Source organism: Athene noctua, chromosome 3, assembly GCF_965140245.1.
Source record: "Athene noctua chromosome 3, bAthNoc1.hap1.1, whole genome shotgun sequence".
NCBI lineage: Eukaryota > Metazoa > Chordata > Aves > Strigiformes > Strigidae > Athene > Athene noctua.
This window is the reverse complement of record NC_134039.1, coordinates 16535859-16559840: the sequence shown is the minus strand read 5'-3', so window position 1 is coordinate 16559840 and position 23982 is coordinate 16535859. Positions and strand designations below refer to the sequence as shown.

At 43.8% G+C, this 23982-nt stretch overlaps 1 protein-coding gene across 6 annotated transcripts in view; it reads right to left on the bottom strand.

The window, feature by feature from the left end:
• Positions 1-23982, bottom strand: part of TMTC1 (transmembrane O-mannosyltransferase targeting cadherins 1) — a 146069-nt gene that overhangs the window by 27634 nt on the left and 94453 nt on the right. For all 6 annotated transcript variants that reach the window (XM_074902093.1, XM_074902096.1, XM_074902094.1 and 3 more), the window contains 2 exons: positions 21222-21386; positions 12988-13101 (listed from right to left, as the gene is read on the bottom strand). In XM_074902093.1, the coding sequence (XP_074758194.1) occupies positions 12988-13101; positions 21222-21386 (279 nt within the window). The remainder of the gene's footprint in view (positions 1-12987; positions 13102-21221; positions 21387-23982) is intronic.

Sequence of the window (23982 nt, the reverse complement as noted above, 5' to 3'; positions counted from 1 at the left end):
AGCACGTCTCCCATGTATCCTGGGCTCTATTTCTTCTGTTTTACATTTATTCATTACATCTCATTGCCCTTTCCAAGAAATATAAATGAAAAACCAGAACCTCAGCTAGCACAAACTGTCAGGTTAAACCCACTTAGCATCTGGCCTGAAGAACTTCGACATTTGTAATTTTACATATCTGAACAAACTTAAAAGAAAAATCTGAGCACAGTGAAGTAAGGCAGTGGTGTTCGGCTTGGCTGTTAGGGTTCCGTTCTTTCCAGTTTTATTTGGAATATTACTTTATTACAGCAACAGAGCAAGAAGCCGCTCAACTGAGTTCAGCAGAGCATAACCAAGCCCTAAGAGAGCATCACCCCTAGTAAAGTAATCAGAGCCAGAGCCTGAGCCCACGACCATCCATGCTGTTATACTCTTAACATGATGCCTAACACCACCCTCGAATAGTTCCCAGGAGTGGTCCTGGGCTGAGCCCAGACCAGGGTTTGGTCCCAAAAGCCAGCTTGGGCTCAGCTACTGTCTCTCAGAGGATGCAAACACTTCCTGAACACTTGCCAGTCAATTTACACCGTTTGGCCTCAGGGCTAGAGAACAGGGACCAGACCCTTTTTTATTTACTAATATGGATGTTGACTAAAGGACTAATGGCCTTATTCAAACTACCCTCTGTTTATGCACACCCACTGCTGTTAGTAACAGCTTCCTGGGGATAAAACCAGAGTAAAACAAAGTCTTGTGGCTGGATTTAGAGGAAAGCATAAAATTTGACCATAGGTGACTAATTAAAGCAACATTTACTCAAGAACTCTCAAAATGTTTCTGCAAAACTTGCAGATACACCACTTGCAAACTGGTTTGCTTTTTGCTGTATGTAATGTATTGTTTTAATGAATGGAGGCCCATGTACATTTTTTTTTCCATTTTTATGTTATTGTGAGGTTTGTGCTGTTTTTCAAGACTTCTGAAATGGGCCCCAATGATTCCCGATGTCTATTTTGCTTATTTTGACTGTAAGCTCTCTGATGCAAAGTTTGTCTCTTCCCCACATGTATTTTTTTTTCTTGGAAGACTCAGAAACACATTACCAGGACAAGGAGATCTCCAGTTAACCTGGAGTCCCTTCATGCCACAATAATGATAACATTCAGAAGCCAGACCTTGTTTTACAAATAGTCAGGACACTCTGAGACACAAGGAGTCAGTTGTTGGAACATCTACACCTTGTTTTGCAACTTCTCTTAAGAAACAAAGCTTTCTGTCTGGACACACATGGAGCTGTATTTTCCTTGCCACCACCATTGATAATGGTAGCAGTCTGCAGGCAATATCCTTCTTGCCATGCATTTGATGAGGTAGAAATTCCTCTAGGCTTCACCTAATCAAATGCAAGTGCTGCATTATTTATGAAAGAAGGCTGAATTTCATTAAACTTATTCTACAAGAAGCGGTTCATATGTAAAAAAATCGGTTTCTCCTTTCTTTTAGAAATCAGAATAATTTTCTTTTTAAACCTGCATTCACAGGTTATTATAATAGAAGTCTTGAAATGTCAAAATTACTTTAAAAAAATAAACCAACCCATAAAAGTACATTTAAAATCAGACTGGGATTTCATTTCTAAAGGGAAGAGGGTTGTTTCCCTGTTGCAGAATGAATAATTCAAATGATTCCTCCAGTGCTGTATCTGCAATTGTCAGAATAAATTTAAGCAGCTTTCCCTTTAACTATTACAGGTATACACCGCACAAGAACTCCTGTTAGTAATTATCCCCGCTTCTTTTAGGCTTGCAAGATTCCCTCTCATACCATCGAACAAAAGCTTTATTGACTTGCACAGTCAAGAGATTTCCAGTTTCATAAGAAGATACCAGGCATAAAACATATACAGTCATCAAAACTCTGATGACCATCTATTTTGCTTTTCAATTTAATGCTGTTATTACCTGAAACATTAGTTAAGAAAAAAAATTGCAGGGTTTTGTTTAGCAATTCCAGAAAAAAAGAGAAAGGAAGGGAATTTGTTGTCATGACTACAACCTATAATTCACCAAGAATTTTAATTCTTTTAATTCAGATCGAGAGGGACCACTTAAACAACTGGCAAGCTCTGCTTGCAGTCCTGCCTTTAAACGGCCCTTGGGCTGGTGCCAGAAGTATTCAGGGGGCAAAAGGCATTAGCGTGACAACACCCCACTCACTCTTAAAGAGTATAATGTGGGTTTTGCACAGCCATCGCTGCACAGGGGCGGAGAGCAACAGGGGATCGGGCCAAGTTAACACACAATTTGCGAGGGAAACTACCAGGTACAGTACAGAAAGGACTGCAACACTGGCTTCCAGGGGCTGGGCAGTCCCCTACAGCCACCACAAATTAGCCCAGAGCCACCTCTCTGAGCTAGGACAGCCCTGAGATGTCACATACCAGGGTGACAGTCCCTGATGCCCCATCCCAGTGCCTTCCCATGGTTCTGCCCGGCCCCTTGCTGCCCTCCAAGCATCGATGATAAGCTTGTCAAAAGCATATTCTCAGTGACTTGAGACATGAGTCTTTAAAGCCATTATAAAAGCTGTAAGCAACAGTGGCCATCATTAACCTAACAGCCATGCCAGGGCAGCAGCAGCACAAAGAAAAAACCTGCCTGCATCCTCTTGCACAATATTCAAAGGGGCTGCAAGAGTATTCATTTCTGCTAGAGAGAAAAATCAGCAACTGATTCAGCCGGGGAGATCTAGTGTGCCTGTTTGCTGTTAATACATCTTTTGATTAAAGAATGTGTTTAAAATTAGCAACTTGTAGGGGATGCTCCACCTTTGAAGCAGCTGTGATTAATTACCACTGCTGCACCACCATGAGAACAGGCTGTGTTACCTCTCTCATGGTAAGACAAGAGGGGTTGAAAAGCCTTGGGGCAGACTTCCTCTTGCCAGTCCTCCATACCACAGGATACTTCGCTGCTACTGGCTCTCAGGTCTCACAGTTCCTGTGCGACCCTACCGCAGTGCTCAGCATCCACAAGGCTCATTTCAGACAGATTAAGCTCACAGACTCAGGTCTTTAAATTACCCAAGCCCAATTACTTGCTGGCAGCATGGCAACTTGTTTTTAAGGCATGTTTTGCCCCATTCCAAAACATACTATAGTATTTTATTGACATCATTTTGCCAACAAAAGAAAGAATGTTACATGAATAATGTTTCATCTGTGCCAAATTTTAATACTGCCCATTTTATATTTACTCTGTTATACTATTTCAAGCAAATTTTCCAATTTTAATATTATATCATGTATTTATGTACGTTCTCAATAAAGCTCTATGTCAGGTTGAATTAAAACTTGACGATATAATTCCGAGACCAGTCATTCTACGGGGAACAATCCTGCACTGGCAACAGCTTGGGCCATGACCTCATGACAAGTGTGGCACCTTGTTCCAAGAGCTGCTTTACATGATGTGCAGACCTGTAAGTCACAGAGCCAGATCCTATGTCTTTCTCAGAAAGGACTTCAATTTGCAGCATTTGAATTCCTTTTATCGAGGGAGAGATGATCCTGCAATATTAAGCAGCAGCTGTTTTTTTCTTGAAAAGTTTTAGTAGTTGCATCAATATTTCCTCAAAGGCAACACCCTTCAGCTTGTCAGAAGGTTTGTGGCAGGCTGGGATTTTTTATATTTAAAAAAACCCCCACACTTGGAAATCCTGTTGAAAGTCAGACAAGTGAGAGATCTAACACTTTTAGGTTCCTTTGAAAGCCTCAGGCATAATCTTCTTCAGTAAAAGAGTGACAAAGCAGTCAGACTCCTGGCTGTACTCAGCACAGCCCAGCATTGGGTATTATATCACGCCCATTGCCACATACTCAGCTTTGAGGTGGTTCAGCTCAGGGTCTGACACAACACTAGGAATAAGACAGAGAGCGATCTCACCCCAGCAGGGTGACAGGGGCTCTCAGAGAACCCCTGAGCAGCTCTGAGGGTCCCGTTAGGGACCTTACTGGCACTACATGGACCTGCTTAGGTCCTGATGGAGGGAGGTCCTGCTCAAGATGTCAGCAGAGGCGGGGGGTAGTGACTGATCACCAGTACCTACAACTATTTCAGACACCCACCCAGGGTGTCCTCCATCCCTGCTGCTGCTGAAGGGCAGGGGGATGCCTTGGGTACCTCAGCCCACCTCAACTGGGCAGAAGCCACCCAAGTTTTGGTACTGAGAACCTACAATGTGGACACTGAGAGACAGGGGTCTTATCTGCCACATTTCCCACATGGCATAGGACAAGTCTGTCTCTCAGGGTCTTCATGCCCCATCACTAAAGTGACAATAAAACTTCCCTTCCCCATACTATTTCCCCTCTGCTCACAGCACAAGTCCTCTGTGGTGATGACAACCTCCAGCTACTGTCAGTGGCTGGCACAGCAGGGTCTTCATCTCAGCTGAGACCTCCAGAGGCCAATTCAGTATAAATAGTAAGTGCTGAATCACAGCCAGAGATAGGTAGAAGGAAGAAAGGTCCTGTCGGTATGGCTTCTCCTCCCGTCCAGCAGCCCGTGAGTGCCCTGCCACCAGCAAACCCCTTAACCAGGGTCCAAGGCTGATAGGCAGAGCGCAGGGGATGTCAGTCATGCTGTACCTTAGTAACAAGGGAAACCTCTCCAGAACAGAAATGTGAAAAAAGAGAAGCTGAACAGATTTAATCTGTAAATTGACAAAAGCCCTATAAATTCTTTGAGCCTGGCATTCGTTAAAAAACAAACAAACAAACAAACAAACATATCCAGAAGCATGCTATTTAAAAAACAAACCTGTAACACATTAAACAATGCTACATTTTATTAATTTTCATCACATTTTCAAATTTGGGCAGGGCTAGAAGCTTAAGAGAGTTAAGGGGAAAGAAAAGATTTTAACTCAAACAATGTCACTGCTAAATATAAATAAATTAAACCTTTCCTGCTAAACTCACATGTTTTCTGCAATGCAGAGGCAACACGGGGTTATCAAACTGGGCTGCCTGCTTACGCTCTCACACAAAGAATTTATGCAGGATCCATGTACATCCTGAAAATTCAGGAAACCACTCAAGCCAAACACAGGACTAAATTCATGACACACCTGACTTACAGACAGTGTGAACTGTGCAGGCACCTCCACAGAGCCCACAGAAACTAGAAGGACACCACAGCAAACAGGAGACCATCGAGTGAGTTCTTCAAACAAACTGTTACATGAGGGGATGAAATAACAACATATATCTCACCTAAGCAGATGGGGTGAAATCACGCCTGTCATCTCCCAAGGTTCACAGGTGCCGGAGGAAGCTGTACAGCCCCATACTGCCACCTGTGATCACGGCTGTCTCCAAGATGTGTGGGGTTGCCTCAGTCTTTGCTGTAAATCAGAGCAGCCCCATTCCAGCACTGCTCAAATTGCTTGCAGAGGCCATTCAAAAGTCTGATGATAAGCAGAGTGCCTCAACTACTCCTGCCAAGCCTTCACAGAAAGTCTCAAGGTTAGCCTTGACAGACATGCACTGGGACCCCATTTTTCTGCTGACCCTTGGTATGAACCAGTGAAGTCTCTGATGATTTGTCATGACAATAATCAGTGCTACCTAGTCATTCTTTGAACAAAGTTTTCATAAAGACAAGGACAGCAAGGCTAGGGAAAAAGAAATGGTTGTGAGAAAGAGTAATTAACCCTTGGATTGGAGGTCCTCATTACCCAAAAGTGAAAAGTAGACTTCAATGCCTGCAAAATAGAGCTGTAAGTTGCTCTCTGCAAAGCCCACATAAAAAATCAAAATGGATACCTTGTCCCAATAAGACAACAGCTTTGCAGCTTCATTAGGGAAGCATTTTCAATTCCCCAGATTTTTAGGATCAGTCCCTGATAGGTAAGTAAGTAGTCAGAGCAATGACACAGTGCCTGAGGAAGGCTATAGCAATCACTCTCACAGCTGATGGGGGCTCTTCTCCAAGAAGATGCATTTGAAAAGCCAGCAAGTCCCTGAAGGACAGTGTAGAAGGACCTGCACCCATGACAGAAACCACAGTCTAGGAAGGGACCCTGCCTGTAAATACCAGCATCCAGACATAAGTTATACATACATCTGTCCATCCCAGCAGTCACATCCAGCTTCCATCTCGGTCAGTGCAGTTACACTGCATACATCCTGCCTCTGCAATGAGGGCTCATGGTTGCACTTACACCAGTCTGGGTTTTGAGTAAATGTGCCTTGATTGATATTTGATCACAAAAAAGCAGAAAAACTGAACAGGGGTGGAGCATGCCCCAATACAGGCAGGGATTAGTGCTTTATAGACAACAGGTTAAAAAATAAATTACACTGACTGAAGTAATTTGGCCATCATCCCATGCACTGTGTTGTAAAGGCCATTAAATCTCTAATTTAAATTATCAGGCAGCCTTTTCAGCCATCAATTACTATTACATCACTCAACAGTTTAGTCTAGCTACAGGACAGGCACCATATAAGTACACAAGAGTACCAATTATCCCAAAAGCCTAATGTCAAAGTGTGATTTGGAAGAACCTCATGCAAAGATGTCTCTGACTGCTTGGATGCAGTCTGCCTCAAGTCTGTAACATCCACTAACACAGGGTATTATATGAAGTCTCTGTGAAGATGTTTCATCAAATGCCTAACCAGAGGGCTTGCTCCAAGGGCCTGACTTAAGTAACAGTAAGTGTCAGAAGGGCACTCACAGTTTCGGGAGCAAATGCAGCCCTGGCAGTCGCAGTAAAGCAGCGCTGCACATTTTTGACTCACTGTAAAAACAGGCTAACAAATGGTGCTGGTATTTTAATTCTTTCCAGAAATAAATCACAGATGGTATCCAAGGCCACCTGCAGTCCACACTGAGAGGCATTTTCAAGGCGTACACACACAGACACACACACACATAAAGGACTGTATGAACACAATTTTTTTACTGCATGGAGAGTGCAATTTAACTGAATTTAAACAACCCCAGATACTGTTGATTTAAGATATATAAAAACCCAGTGGGAAGGTGTGTGGGAAAGCTTAGCAAGAAACCTGAGACTCCCTTACAGCATTAGGGCTTTATTTCTAAAGTGGAGTGGGTAGAAAGGAGAAAGCCTCGCTTGCTCCTTTTTGTCTAGCTACTCCAGTGATGGTATGAACCAATTCCCTCAGTGAGGGATACGGGTATGGTACCCCCACTGCTTCCTCCTCCCTGCTCCTCCATGTAGTCTGTTCAAGTACCAAGTATACATAACCATAATCTCATGACACTTCTTGATGCCATAAACCAGCATTCCCAGTTTCCATGCTGTAAGCAATGCCCTAAGCTGTATTATTTGCAAGTTCTGCAAGAGCCAGACCACACATGTCACAGCATCAAGTGTTTTCATACTGGTTCACCTGCCTCCTAGCCCACTCTCTCTCTCAAGGTTGAGCACCAGAGCAGCTCCTCAAGCCACAGAGAAAACCAACCCAAGGGTTCCTGCGTGCTGCCCAGAGGCTCCCTTCTCTGGAAGATGCCACAAGGGAGAATGGAGGTTTCTTCATGGCAGGCTGGTCCCCTTCCTGCCCTGTTTGGTCAGCAGTATTTGGCAGGGAAAGTCAGGGGGAGCTTGTGGCTATGAATTTGTTAACGGACACATACACACACACACAGCAGACATGTGCATTCTCATATACACACACTTGCACGTTTATGTACATAAACTCACAGTATTATATATATGTTGGTACTTCCTGCAGGACTCTATACTATAAGGTATTACACTGATGGTATGAGTCAGTTCACACGCTTGCCCATACCTCCTCTGGGAAAAAAGCAGCATGCCAGAGACCAGCTCCAGGTTGCCCCAAGGTGCCTGATGCATGCAGGGCCAGCCTAGAGTGTCTCTCCCTCCCCCCTAGCCTTACTATTTGTATTTCTTTCTTTCCAGCACTTTTCCTTTTTTAGTCCACCAATCCTGGTTCATTTCTGTGACTTTCATCCAGCAAAAATCAGTTATGAAGAAATAATTCAACCATTTTGTATCATTTGATGGTCACAATATCTGCCTTTATACAAAGATAACTCTTTCTCCCCCACTGTTAAACACAATACTCTACTGATATCTTCTAATTAAGGACAAATCTATATGTTTTCATATCCAAAAGTGCAAACATGGATTTTTAGGGTGTTGACCTTTTGCCAGACACAGAAATGTAGCTTGAATGGCACAGAACTATTATTAGCACATTTATTCACCCAACTCCAGCAAGAAACCCAGCAACCTCCTTCAGTCTTACCTGCTGTTGCTCACATCGATCTGCCATTCATGGGAAGCACAGCCCTGGCAACAAACTCAGAGATAGATGGTAGGACAGAGCTGCTTTGGGAATTAGAATTTTGAATGAGTGCAATTGGAGCAGGGAAGGTGATTTTTTTTTCCCCCTCTCCATTGTCAGAAGGGTTATTGAAGACATAACAAATGTTCACCAAATAGGTTTTAAGGCTCTGCTGTTTTTCTCTCTCTGCATGTCAGCTCATGTGCGTTCCTGGGGAGTGATAAACCAGTCTCAACAGCAACATCAAGTACACAAGGCTGGGGAGAAGTAGGACAAAAGCGTGGCAACTATCAACAACAGCAAAAACATCTTCATTAGAACATCAGAGTTGTTTGTATTTGTGTGAGCTTGCACAACCACATAGTCTCACTCCCAAACACAAGAGTGGTGAGACAAGTTTTATTTCTTGTAAGACCAGCACCATTTGATATCTAGGAGCAGGGGGTCTCTGAAAATGCTAGCAACAGCCACAAATCTGCAGCAGAAGCAGCAGCAAAAATGTTAAGGACAGCTTGCAGAGTAGCCATGGTCAACTTGCATCTCAGATGGAGTATTTCTGGCCTTTACTTCTGGCAGGAAAAAAACCCAGAAGTGCCTCCCAGGGTCACTACCATATGTCAGGCAAATCAGCGAAGCAGTCTAATCCAGCAGTGTGTTTTTCTTGTTTTACTGAAGGTAAACTGAAAGGTTTATAACCCACTGCTACAACTGCAGAACACCAGCTGTTCATCAGGTCTGCTTACAGGTAACTCATCTTGCATCTCCAAGGGGCTCTGCTTCCATTCCCCTTCTAGGAACCCAATGTTAGGGAGGAGCTTTTCTTACATACACAGAACTTTCTTCTTTTCATTCTCCCTATCTCCAGTTCAAGTGTCATTCTCCATTTTTGCATTTAATTTCAGTTTTCACTTCCCCTGCTCTTGGACATGATTAGATTACCTAGGCCTAAATCAGGGTGTTGTGTCACTGGCCCCTGGGCTGGGGTGAGGAATAAGTTTTTTGACAGGCCACCTGCAATGGCATCAACAGGTGGCTATCGGGATCAACTGCCAAATTTGCCTTGGAAACCTGCCCTCCAGTTTTGCCATCAGAGAAACCACTTTCTTCTCTCCTCTACCACTTATTTGCTCTGAAGTTAACAGAGATGCACCAACACCTGCCAGCAAAGGATCCTGCCTGCCTTTGAAAGCAGGAATGGGAGCAAGCGATTAAAGCACCAGGGATCAACTTTGCCAGGATTTAGTCTCAATTGCTGTTATTTCACTACACAACCTGTGTGCACTTCAAGATCCTTTCCCACAGCTACAGCTACAACATCACCTGCCTCCTTCACAGGAGTGATGGGTTGCTTTGCTAAATAGCTACATGGCAACTGACACTTCTGGCAGGGAAGCAGAGTGTAGAAACGCACTGTTACGTTGGTGGAATGGTAATTGTGAGCGGTTCAAACAGCCGAGTGCGGACTGACAGGATCACTTTTGTTTAGCAAACAGTTAAGACTCATTCACTGGAGATCAAGCAGACCTACATTGTAATTTGGCAACAAGCTTTAGAAGTGAGCTGGAGTGATGGATGAGCCATTATCCATGTGCCTCAGACACAGCCGGTACAGGGTGATGCTGCTCTCCCTCTCCTACCTCCCAGGAGCTCCCTGCGGGGGTGGCGGTGGCAGCAGTCCGTGTTCCTTATTGACTCCATTTCCTTATTAATTCCCTTATTGATCTGCTCACTGTGCACTAGGCAGATATGATATTTTGATCTCTCATACTTCTGATGGTGCTGCCACTGGACTGCAAAGCCTTTTGAGTAGCTTGGGTTTTCTGTAGTCTGGGCAGTGTGGATCCACCCAAAGAGCAGACACCCAATAAGGGGTACCTGGGGGAAGTCAGAGAAACTTGTTGTGTTAGCACCCAAGCTACTGGTCTACCTACTCCCTGATGAGGAAATTCATGAAGTGGTGCTTCGACTTCCCAGCTGTTCTTCCATTTTCAGATCAGGCCAGTGGCCAAAAATACCCTGAACCATCAAAATCTGGTCAGGATATTACAGCTACTTCCTTCTATCTAATTGTAGAGTAATTGGTCTACAATCAGAACAGCAATTGCACAGCTGGAGTCTGTGAGGATAGGTAAATAGCTTGGACATGAAATCTATTTTTATCTGCGATACCTGTCTAGGGTCTTCCACTATATCCACAATTATGTTGCCTGTCCCACATCCACAGAATCAACTAGGTTGGAAAGGACCTTGAAGGTCATCTAGTCTAACCATTAAGTCCATCACCACCTCCACTGCTTCAATGCACCCATCATGCATAGGCACACACAACCCCAAGTATTTCAGAAAGGGTATGTCTTGAGGAGAAAACACAGAATGCAATTCTCAACAGGAGAACACACTACACTCTTTATTTACACTGTTTTATTGCTTATTATACAGGCCCCAAATAACTTCCCCATGACAGGAGTGGGAAGACGGGGCAAAAGTAAGGAAAGCATAAGTGCAGAGAGATGATGAGGTGGTGGGACCAAATAATGCAGCTTCCCAGTGATGAAGGCAACAGGAAACTCCCAACTCCTGATCTGCACCACGAGGTCAGATAGCAAATGCGCAAGGTGGGGACAGGAGCTTGCTTTTCAGAAGTGCCAACTAATCCTGAAATTACTGAAGCAAGAGGAGCATTAGCACCAGTGCCACTGAGACACCGAGTACCTAGAGAAGAGCATGGTTTGTTCTGTGTGGCTCCCAGCCCCGACAAGGCTTCAGATGCTCTATAAACAGTAAAATCAGCACAAACTATGCTAATAACGTTGAGGAAATGTTTGCAATCATCTCTCAAAACAGACTCTTTCATAATTAAAATACTGCAGAGCAGAAGACAGTATTATAATTATAATAAATGGGTGCTGCTACATTAGAGAAGAGCAAAATCTTTTGTCAGCAAATCCCATTTACACAAGCAGAGGCAATGTTGGTAGGAGCAGTTATGTTACTCTATGTACTAGCACATTCACTGCAGGACTTAGATAACTTTTTTTTAGTCCCTCTTCTTTGTAACTTGCAGTGGGATTTTCTGGTAAGTTGGAGAAGGTTCAGAGACTAGCTACTGGAATGACTGGAGGACTACGAAAACTCGCATAACACTGAAAACACCAGCAGCTACATCAGTGGGTTGTATCAAGCAGCAGGTTAAGGGAAGAGATGATGACTGTATGGAAAACAGACTTTTGGTAATGGAATCTTCAGTGTGGCAAAAGTGTAAAACAAATCCAATGACTGGAAGCTGACATCAAACAAATCAGACTAAAAATAAAGGAGGACATTTTCAATAGTCACAGTAATTAACCTTCAGCACGATTTATTGATGGCTGTGCTGGATTTTCCATTCCTGGAAACATTGAAAAAATAGGATGGAGGTTTTTCTAAATGACCTCTTAAATGCCCAGCACAGTAAAACAGAACAGGATGTTACTCAGAAAAGCTAAAAATCACCTTCACAAAGGTTCAGTCCCTCCTCAGTGACAATGAACTCCTGTCCTCCCAGCTTAACCTGGGTGGGTTAGGAGCCTGTGGAGGGCCATTGGTATAACCCTGTCAGCTGGCCAGAAGACAAAACATAAATGCACCTCCTGACATGCCCTATGGAGCTAAACTCTGTCCTTGCTGTCCATCAGAGCCACTCTTCACATGTCTGTCCTTCTCACATATGCTTTTAATCCCAAAGACATTAGCTGTACCCTCCATGTTTGCTTTCCCTTGCCACACCCCCACCCCCACCCTTTTCCCTGCACTCATTCCCCCGAGGGGCTTGTCCCTTCTTTCAAGCCCCAGCACCAGAAGGGAGAGGTTTTGGATGCTGGGGTAACCTTCTGGCTGCACCAAGAGCTGCCTGGGCAGCGGGGAGCAGCCGAGCCCCCGCTGAGCTGTGCTAACAGCACTGGCAGGAGCAGCGAGCGGAGAGATGCTGTCACAGGGAGTGACCCCATCCTCGCATGGTTGGGAGGGTCCTTCAGAGATACCAGAGGAGATTTCCAACATTTCAACCCTGGGCCCAGATTTACCATGCATCCATGGGCAAGGCAATTCACCCTCCTGCTTCAGCTTCCCCCTGTACAGAACCGCAGTAATGACATTTACCCTGTTACTGCACAGGAGCATTTTCAGGATCAATTAGTTTAGTGTTCATGCAAAGCTCTGTGGACAGAAGTCTCAATACAAGTACTATTATTATTACTGCACTTCAGATAGCTACAGCACCAGCATTTTCCAGGCATGCACCATTAACAATTTACTAAGATAAATGGCCCAGGAACCTGAAAATGCCTTTATGACAACTACCTCCTGCTTACCAGCATACATTCTGCTGTGTAAATGACACCTCATTGCTCAGTGTGTAGCTATGGTAACATTTCTATCTCATATATCGAAGTGTACACACACACACACAGAGACATGGAGCTGGAAGGAAGCCAGGCTACCTCATTTCATGACATGCAAATCCCAAGCCAGGGAACTTGCACAACCTCCGAAAGCTGAGCTGCCCCTGGGAGCCAGGAGCGAGGAGCAGGCAACTCACCCCATGCCCTGCAGGGAAGTGCTGCACTAATGCCAGGCTGCGCCACACAGACCGAGCCCCATCAGGCCCTCCAGGAACTTACTTGAGAGCAGTTTTGTAGTGGTAGATTGCCTCAGCGTTACGGCCCTGGTCTTTCAGAAAATTGGCATAGTTGTAGTGCACCTTGGCATTGTGGGGCAGGGTCTTCACTCCTGAGCTGCAAAGAAGAACAGAAGCAGGGTGGTGTTAGTGGCCAGGTTACGCCACCCTCCCCAAGGTCCACCTTCTTATCTTGGTCCCTTTTTCTGAAAAATTTGCTCAGATTTTGAGCTCCTTGTCACCTCCTGCACAATTGTGCCAATACAACTCTTGTTACAACCCCAAGTTTACGTCATGCACTGGTATTCCACGTGTCCTGAGTGGACATAAATATGTGGCAGCAATTCAACTCATCCTGACCGCTGTCACCGCATGCATCTCTAGCACTAACACTGCAACACTCCCTGTGGCTAGATGCTGTTGTATTTAAAAATCTGAATTATTAAATTGAAAGACCCTAAAAAGTCTAATATTTAGAGGGCAAGCAAGTAGCGCTTTCTATAATATAGCCATAACAGGTTCCCTGCTTAAATTTGAGTGTCATGAAGAGCCTCATGAAAATCTTGATTTAAATCTGTCAGCTGCAGGTACCAGAAAGAAGGTATCTTTTCCATACGCATCAGCTGCTAAAGGGGATGCCTATCATACCGAGCACTAAGCCAGCACGTACGCGCTGCCTAGCGCAGAGCAGAGTACGACCAGGAGGTGAGGGCTAATGGGACTCTCGCCCTTAGCTGGCAAGTCATACACTCTGGTGTTACAACACACGGCTGAGAACATGTGGCTCCACAGCTAGCCCATCCTTCCCCTTCATCTCCCCTGCCACGTATAGATTGAACTCAACATTTGGAATTAATAATGAGGGCATGAAGACAAAAGGAGAAGAGCAAGCAAGCATATGCTTATTTACTTAATTGTGAGCACAGAAAGCAAGGTACACCTTGCAAAGCTAGAGGAAATGCCATTTCAAGGTTAAAGAGAGAAAGAAATCACAGGAGCACATACACCATGGAAACATTTCCCCTGCAAGAATCCAGAGAAGTCGGTACTCCGTTTAATGGGGGAATCCTTTCCAGAACATAAATAGGGGCTCTCTGAGGTAATGGGAAATAAGGATGGATGAATCTGTTCATGTAAAAGCAGACAAAGCGCTGTTTCTTGCCCATAAGCAGATTCCTGCCAGCTGCTCTTTTCTCCCTCCATCATCTCTGACTCTCCTTCCTCAGGTAGGAAAAGCAAGGATTAGGAAAATCCCAAGTCTTGTTGCTTTGCCTTGTCTGCCTCTTCTGTTTAACTCTGGTGGACATGGAAGTTAATTATAACAAGATGGGGTCACACACAGCCCCCCTACAGTAGGGTGCACACCCTCTCCCATGGGGAGAATGCACCTACAGCTGCAGAAACCCTTTGTCAGGGATTTAGCTGTAAAACAGCACTGGAGAATTGTAGTGGCAAATATGATATCTTTTTGGTTATCTGCAGCCAGTGGTATCAAGCATCGCTAATGCCTACTTGTGAAAGCTTCCAAAGCTTCGCCCACGGCTGCCTTACAGAGTTCAGCACAACACAGCCATGGTTTGCCTACTGAAATTAAAAATACACCTTGCATTTGGCTTCCTAATCATCAGGTATTTCCAAATTACTTACTGGGAGCACTACAGGAATAAGACATTTTGTGACTAATCGCTGAATTAAATCAGTTAATTGATGCTATTCTTAAGAGAATGATTTTCTATATTAGTTTTCACAAAGATATACTGCACCAGCAGCAAGTAATGTGTGACTGCTATGGCTGTGTTAATTTCCATTGGCCTTGGGAGCTATTAACTACACACTTACAACCTCTGGGCATTACTGGAATATTAATTCTTACACAGAGAGTTTCATTACATCAGCACCAGCGTTACAGGCGGAGACATGGACAAGCACTTGAAACTGATGCGCTCTCAGAGCTACGTGCAATGAGTTGCTGGCTCAGCTACAGCCCCTGCTGAAGCAGAGCAAACTGAGTTACGGTGAGGAGTACATTACATATGCACATGTATTCCAGTTCTAATGAGATATGGCTTTAACAGTAAGATGCATATGTTTAAATATTTTAATTCTGGACTGTTTGCCTTTAAATAGAATTTATTATTAATCCTGCCAGTCCCATTTATTAAAACATTACTAATAAAGCTTCTTTCATCTGCATGCTTCTGCTGGAGGTGGGGATGACCTAAGAAAGGCAGAGATCAGTTTGGGTTCTTACAACAACGCTCGCAGTCTCTGACCTATTTATTCTCCTCACACGGGTGGGGAGGGGGGTGTTTCATTTTGCAAATGCACGTAGCAGTGACTGAGGCTGCCTGGAGTCTCTGTGCGGTGGGAGGTAGTAGCAGACACAGTGCTGGATGCGGAGGAGATTTTTTAGGAGAGTTTAGGCAAACACTCCTGCTGATTTATTCTTGATCAGCTGAGAATGCTGTTTGCTTGTTGACAGAGGAAACAATAATGGCCATAATGAAAGCCAAGCAGGAAAGGGTGGAGTATATATAACAAAGAAGAACACAATGTTTTTCCATTTCTGCTTCCTGCAAGCCCCCAGTCTCTCACAGTTTCAATCTAATTTTCCAACGTGCTTTTCCAAACTCTCCTATTTCCCCTCTTCCCCAGCCCAGCACACATAAGCCCTTCTGGAAACCTATGGCACTGATCTGGCTCCAGCCAGAAACAAGCCCGCCGAGATCCGACGTCACTTCTCCAGAGGATTTCCTTCCCTTTTGACTTCTACGACAGCAGTAAGCGACATAAATGGAAACTAAACAATAGGCAAATCCTTTTACATAACACTTCCTCTCCATGGAAAGGCAAAAGCCTATTAGCTGTAAATCAGAGAAATAAAATACTACTGGTATTTTTTCAACCTCAAATACCAGCATTACCCAAATCCCACTTCAGTTAGAAGTCTTCTGTGATCCCCTCTTGTTTTCCTAAGTGCATGTTCTGCTCTGCAAAATGACTGGGTGCAGGGCAGAGGCTTCATTGATTTTCTGTGATTTCCACATGAAAAGTGCTCAAGTGCAAAAGGAAATGAGGCCACTCCTACCTCAGCAGCAGCCCTAGGAGACCGGTGGGGTCTCCTCTGCTTTGGGAATCATTATCATCAAATAAAGGTTCTCCACAGCAAATTATTCTCTGGATGACACAAACAGCCACTTTTCTTGGCCTCCTACCTTGTATTGATTTCACGGATATCAATGTTGGACCGTATTAAACTGTTCTACAGAAGATGCACAAAATGCAATAGGACTTATTCTCCTCAGCTGAGCTAGTTTTCAGAATTAACAAAACAACACAGCAGTAAATGCCACCTTTGGGGTTGGGTTGGTTTTTACAAATTAATAAAGTCAGCAGACCTGGCTCGGGAGGGAAAACTGCTGACTGAAAGTGCCACTTTTATACAGTTCTTTTGCTGATTATGACTGCGTTTCCAGGCACTGTCACACACGTGGGCATTGCATGCAGATGCTTTCCAGGAGCAACAGGAAACATGGCAGCTTGACAAACCTTGAAAGAGTCAGTACAGCGGATGCAGAGGTTAGCCCACAGCCCTCACCTCCCTCTCCTTGGCTTCAGACATTAACACTGATCATGGTTGGAGCCTGTGGAGCCTGACCCCCTAGCTTGTGCATTCACTCTATAGGCTAGTTCTTTAATTATTTAACAAATAAGCCCTCCCTGCCCACCTGCCAATAAGGTAAGACAAACTGCTTGGGGCTTCTAGAGACCTGTTGGAATAATATGCCTCAAATATCTAGATCTCCATGTATTTGGCCACTTCGTGGTTCATTTACTTCTCATTTAGTCCTTGAACATATGCTTGTGCACCTATGTGTTGATGCATCATTTCCTGAGACAGCAGCAGCATCCTGCTCCTTTCAGCCAGGACTCCGCAGGATTCCTGCATCCAGAAAACTTAGCCCCTGGGCTGGAGACTCAGGATGTCCCACAGATGGCAACAGTGTTGTCACACAATGTCGAAGAGGGGTAAGCCTTGAGAATGGGACAAAATGGGGTACAAGCACAAAATTGATAACATGCTGAGTATATAAACATCTCCTGGACCAGCACAGAAAAAGCATGTATAACAGAACAGGCCTCAGCCGAGGGAATCAAGACATACCAACACTGAAGAAACACATACAAGCAAATGGAGGAATGGAAAGTAGAGCTGAAGGCAAAAAAAGTAAAAGGAGGGAAAAAGCAGTAATTAATTAAAGCAGCAACTGAAGAAAGAAGAATGAAGAACTAGGAAGGGGAGTAAAGATTCTCTCAGCACATACTTCTTAAAAAAAAATATTTCAACACACACAGAGACTACCAAGTAGGTTGATCTATGTCTCCTTTCCCACATCTGTAGATTTGCTCTGTTTCCTTATTATTTTCCCTTATACTTCTTTAGTGTTCCTTATCTCCTCCTCCTGCTCTGTCCTTTCTAATTTACTACTGCTGCACATGCTGCCATTCACTTCTCCTTCCTCTTGTCAGCCTATACACAGCCTCCTCCTTCTGCCCCAAAGAGAAGATCTCCCACTCCTGGGATATTATCTTCTTGCCATACTGTTCTTCTTTTGCATTTCCTTCCTAACAAGAAGAGTCCTAGCATATGACAGACTCACAAGAGATGTGCAACACTTATCAAAAAAGATCTTAAAAGGACAACAAGAAGGCCAATATAGTTAAACAGCATAGTAAAAAAGGCTACAAGAAATTAAAAACATCCTTTAAAGAGTGACCGCCACAGCTACAGAAGGAAAAAGGAAAAGAGTATAAACCTCAGTAAGTTAAAGATAAACCATAATTAGGCAGACCAAAAGAGATTTAAGGGAAAAACTTGCTAAAGCTATCAAAGCTAATAATGGAATACATCAGATATAGGAAACCTGACAAAGATCCCCATGGCAGATAGATGATGGAGGTCTAAAAGTAGTGCTCATAGAAGAAAAGGCCACTGCAGAAGAGCTAAATGGATTATCGGCACCAGTGCTCACTACAGGGGAACAGAAGGAGATTACCACACGGGAGCTTTTCCTTACAGGGGCAAGTCTGAAGCACTGTCTCAGACTGAAGTGGCAGTAAAAGAAGCTTTAAAACAAATCAACACCAAGAACAGTTACAAATCCACTGAGCCTGGTAGTATGCATCCAAAGGAAACCAAATGTGAAGCTACTATTAGCTGTGGTATGTAGCCTATCATTTAAGTGAGGCTGGCCAGAGAAATGGGAGGTGATGAACATGACATCATTTGGCTCCAGGGGAGGGATGGGGGGGGGCAACAGACCAGCAAGTCTGATTTCCACTCCAGGTAATCTGGGGAAAACCATAATAAATATCAGTTCTAGCAAACTTCTGAATAACTACAATCCAACAGAGAAGAATTAACCTTGTATTTTGCAAAAAGAAGTTAGTAGAGCAGATCTGTTGTTCTTTGACAGACTCAACAGGCACATGGTACCAAAACCATGGAAAGCTTTTATGGAAATCCAAATATAGCCCAGTCAGAATCACATACATCAAATGTTCTGCACTTAAATGTTCAAAAAGGCTTTTGATAAAATCCATCACTAAAGACTTCCAGTTTCTTAAAGGCATGGAAGGTCCTCTCCTGAATCAATACTTAGTTGAAAGACAGCAAGCAAAGAGCACTGAGTATGTGAACTGTTTCTACAATTGGAGAAGACTGCAAGCAGGGTTCCCAAGAGACATGCAGTGGCATCTGAGCTGCTTCACATGTTCACAAAAGATCTTGAAAAGGGAGCAAACAGGGAGACATGTTTGCTGATGACACAGTGTGAATCACACTGCAGGATTTAAAGCTAACTACAAATTGTTGCAGAAGGAGCTCATGGTATTGAAGGCTGAGCAAGAAGATGGCAGATGAAATGCAATTCTCGTACTGGCACAATTACCAGAGTGTGTACAGAGGGTCTGCATAAATCTGTGCACAGACTGATGTCTATAAATCAGACACTGCTACTCACAATAGGTATTTTGGAGTTTGTGTGGACAGTGCTGTGAAAGTATCACCCAGTGCTTAGGAGAGGTCATAAAAGTCAAGTGGAAGATCAGGAATTAGTAAGATAAGAGGACAAAACCCAGAAAGCAGTCCTACGTTCCTGTGCTGCACATATCTCTTGAAAGATGATTCTGGTCTCCTTCTCAAAAGGATGGATTAGAGTTTGAAGGTAGCCAGAGAAGACTGACAAGCAGGATCAGAAATGCAGAACAGCTTCCATGTGAGGAGATTTCAAAACAAGTAGATTCCAGGATGAAAGAGAGACAGCCTTGACAGAGGGCATGGGGGTAAAGGCACTGAAGGCAGAGGACAAGTGATGAGCTGATGGTTACTTACTACTCATCCAGCACACCAGAACTAGGTGACACCAAACAAGATGATCAGACAGAAGGCTCACAGCACACAGAAGGGAAATCTTGGTGTGCATACTGTGTAATTTAACAACAGAGCCAAGTGCACAGGATGCTGTAGAAGCCAAAACTATAAATAGATTTGAAAAAGCAGTCAGAGACATTAATGGAAGAAAAGTCCATCAGTGGCTGTTAAACGCAAAAAAAAAAAGCAAATAACTCCTGACTCAGGAAGTCTTTAAACTGCAGATTACTGCAAGCTGGGAAAGGACTGGAGAAAAGCATCACTGTTGCTGGCCCTGTTCTTACATTGCTTTTCCAGGCATCTGCTGTTGATTGCCCTCAGAGGCAGGACATGATATGAGGTGACCCAGCAGGAGCACACCTACATTCTTGCCTTCTCCTCAAAAGCCCAGGGCTGATCTCGCTCCTGGAATCGTCCCCAAAAGACCTGAGCTGAAGAACAAGCCAGCTCAATCCAAGCCACTGAGCCCTGGGTACCACCCTGGGCAAGACCAAATCTCTACCTCGAGGCAAGGTGTATTAGCTCCAGCTCAGTGCTGCGTGGAAGCAGTGGCATGGTTTCTGAATTTGAGCTGGCTTGTAGATGGTCACCCTTCTTTGAATGGAGGTAGGATGGACAGAAGTCCATTTGAGTCCAACTAAGCAGATCTAACCTTATACTTCTCTTCTGTGACAGACCCCCTGGCACCCCATATCATCCTAAGAGTGCTCCTTAGTAAGAAGGAAATGCCTTCCTGTCAGCCGCTCTCTTCATCGTTCAAACACAGGTGACCACAACTGTATGCAATGCAATACCAAATGATGCCTGCAACTCAGCATATGGCATTGCTATCTTCCCACGCCCTTTCCAACAAGAGAGTCATCCAACTTGGAAAAGCATCTGTCTTTCCTCTGAATGGCCATTGTTAGCCAGAAAGGTTTCGACTGGGGATCACTGCGCAAGCCCAGACCAGTCACCAAGGCTGCTCTTGTTTGAACAGCAAACAGCATTTTCAGGGAGACAGGCAACGAATCACATTGGAGCAAAGAAATCCTTATTCCAGATTTGTCTAAACAAATGCTACTAACGTAGCTCCAACCACTTCAACAGTGTTTCCTGAAGACCAAAGGGTACATATAAAAAATTTCATACTCTTTAGTGCTGCATAAATTAAACTTTGCTCTGGCCAATAAGTTAGAAAATAAAGCTAAGCAACCCGTGTGCAGATCACCTGTGTTTCTGCAATTACTTCACAATTAGACAACTGCTGAAAGCAGCTGGAGGCAAATGCAATACATTTGCTAGCAAAACACAAAATGAAACAGTCTGTTTCAGTGCAAAAATTATATAAGTGAGGTTGTAAAGAGAGCCGTTTAGCAAAGAGTAATCAAATAAAATGAAATATGGTACATTAAGTTTGGCACTTCATGGCATTTCATTTTTGTCATTAAGAACATCGCTAAAGAAAATTCAATGTATTCATTAGTGTTACTGTGGTGTTCTGGAGGATTGCAACAAATTTTTGCTATGTCTTTAAAAAGGAAATTGTTACATTATTGGTAAATCTACAGCATGGAAGCTATTTAAAACCAGCATATCTTAAAAATGCAATTGCCAGAACCAAAGTTTGTGCATAAGCATATAAAGTGCTGAACAGTTTTTGCACAGTTGCCAGAAAAGAGAAAGTAGGTGTTATTTTGTAATAATCAAAATGTTAATCACAGCAATACATCAATAGCACGACTTGTGCTAAGGAAAATATTCCGTGTAACAAACTTATTTTAAACAATACAAAAATTCAGGTATTCTTCCGTGGTCACTCATACCTGAAAAGGGATTCTCTTGAGAGCCAGATTTCATTCTGTTTCACAGTCTTCCAAGAGAAGAGCAGCAGCAGTAAAGCAAAGAGGGTCAGAATAGCAATCCTCCACTTACTCAACCATGTAGATAGCTTTTTCAGACCGTGGACAAAAAGGATGCAGTAGCCCATACTGCAACACAAAACAAAACAAACAAACACACAAACAACAACAACAACAACAACAACAACAACAAAAAGGAAGGGAAAAGGTACCAAAAGTTATATTCCAGTTCTCTGGTTTATATGCAAGACCATTCAGTATTGCACTTAGTACACAATTGCAGGGTTTTTTGGACTAATTATATTTGCTGGGCTAGCAACCTCAATTCAACAGCAGTTTTCCTCAAGTCACTATACAATTTCCAAATTAATCTAAATGACAGACCCGGATGCCAGAAATACAGTAGCGTACATAATACCACCCAGCATAATGGTAGCTTACACCAGCCTGCGGAAGACAGCTGCTTTCCTGAACAGCAAGCTAAGAAAGCATCATGTAATAACAGTAATACCGAGCACTAATGGAAGTGAAAAGCGTTTTAACACAGGGAAGTTTCTAAACAACCCCAGTGGTGGTCGCTATTAATTCTAGTTTTACAAATTATGAAGCTGAGGCAAGAGAGCGAATGTTGTAGCCAATGCCACATTAGAAGCGGATGGCAGAGGCCATGTCAAAAGTCAGGAGTCCCTGCCCGGATCTTGCACATCTACATCAGGGCCAGCCTGTCCCTTCTAGTGCCCGGCCCAGAACAGCTGAAATGCGCTAGCAGACCTTCCTCACTGCCCTCCCATGAACCACACGGTATTCTCCGGCACCCAGCCTCTGGCACCTTCATGGCTCTCCACACATAATTACTGAGGCATTTTCTGTGAAGCAAATCACATTTGAACTGAAGTCTTATTCCTGTATAACTTTAAATCTATTCAATAATTATCTACTTTGATTCAAGTGATAGGCGAATTCTTCCAGAGATACCTCTGAGTTGGAAATGGAGTGCTTTCTGTTGCTTATGTTGCTTACTTAGTACGCTGCTAATTCTACTTGGCATTTTTTAAAAGAAATTTCAATTCCTATTGCTCAAGGAATTTCATTAGCTTACCTATAACTCTTCAATGCAGTTACTTGGCACCTGATATAGTTTTAGACTTACAAGCTATCTTAGTCCAGGCATCACCCCCTGAAGGAAAAAGGGACCAGAACGACCTGGAATAACACTTGGGATCCACCAATCATATAGACAAAAAAATCAGCCTTCCCCAGACACTGGCACACCTTGAACTCCAGCTGAACCCCACACTTGAATGCAGGCAGGCTGGAGCCAGGCAGCTCATTGCACCTGTCCAGGCTCCAGCCAGAGACCTACAGGCTTTCCTGGTGTGCACCGAGGCATCCAAGTCACTTCCTGGTGAGACCGTTACAAGGCAAGAAAAACTAAGGACACAGTTGTCCTGTCAGAGGTGACTTTGGAGGCAAGCACACAATATGGCGAAAGTCAATTTGGAAATCAGAAAATGAGAAATGTCCCATCTTCAAGGAGCTGTGAGTGTGCTTTCTGGCACAGCTTCTCTGCCCTCTTGGAGGGCTGGGCACATTGCTATTGCTTGGGCATCATAAGGAGGGAGAGAGACAATAATCCTTGCTTTATCTGAAGAAAAAAACTGCCTCTGTTGTATGTACTGATCAGCACCAGGCAGCGGTGCTGTCTCTGGCACAGTACAGGTGCCATATAGGACACAGAGGCATAGACACAGAGGACCAGTCCAGAGACAACATCAGATCCAGCGATCATAATTGTTTTAGAGTTCTTCCATTTTTCAGAACTGGGTATCAGTTTGTTGGTTTGTTGTTTTTTGTTTGTTTGCTTGTTTTTTTTTTAAGCTTAACTATGCTTGCATTCTGCTGCAACACATTTCTTATGGCACTTGCAATGTTTTTTTCCATGAATTCTTTTGCACACATATGTTTATTGCACCTACATTAACTGCAAGCAGACATTTAGAGCTAGAAACCGACTCTGGTGCCAAACAATCCAGCCTTTATAGCTATTGAACCCTATTTTAAAACCTCTGAAAAGCTAATCTTGGTAACAAGCCCCCCCTTTCCAATAAGAAATGCCTCAAAAACCTGCAGACGTTTTTCACTCTGTTATTTTGCCTTTCAGCAATTTCATCCTTCCCTTGGAATTAATTATCTGACATAAACGTTAATTGCTTTAGCACAAGGCTGTTTTCAAAGGAATTTCCCTACACCTTCACATTTTCAAGAACTGGCCTTTTCTAACAGAATCGTGAACACGTTCAGAAAACAAAAAAAAATGCAAACGTCAGTGTCTTGGTATTTATGTCAAACCCTGCCCCAGCTGTTGGGAATTTCTGCCTCAGCAGCAACACTTAGTCTGCTTGTCCAGGGCACAGCCAGCACCACATTACAGCTTATACAGCCACTGGAAAGGTGCTGCTTCCAGGGGTTATCCTGAAACATCTGCAGTGCACTGCCACAATAATTACAGAGAGATGCTGGGTGCCACAGAGGAGTAAGGGTTCACCTCAGACTGCAGCTCCCACCCCAGTTGCACTGGCCATCACACAGTGCAAATACATAGCACTGCCCAGCTCCACATGGCACTTTCCATTGGGGGCTCCCAAAACACTTTGTAAGGGAGGTCTGCCGCAATACTCCTCTTACAGAGCAGGAACCTGAAACATGGCAATAAAGTGATTTCCTG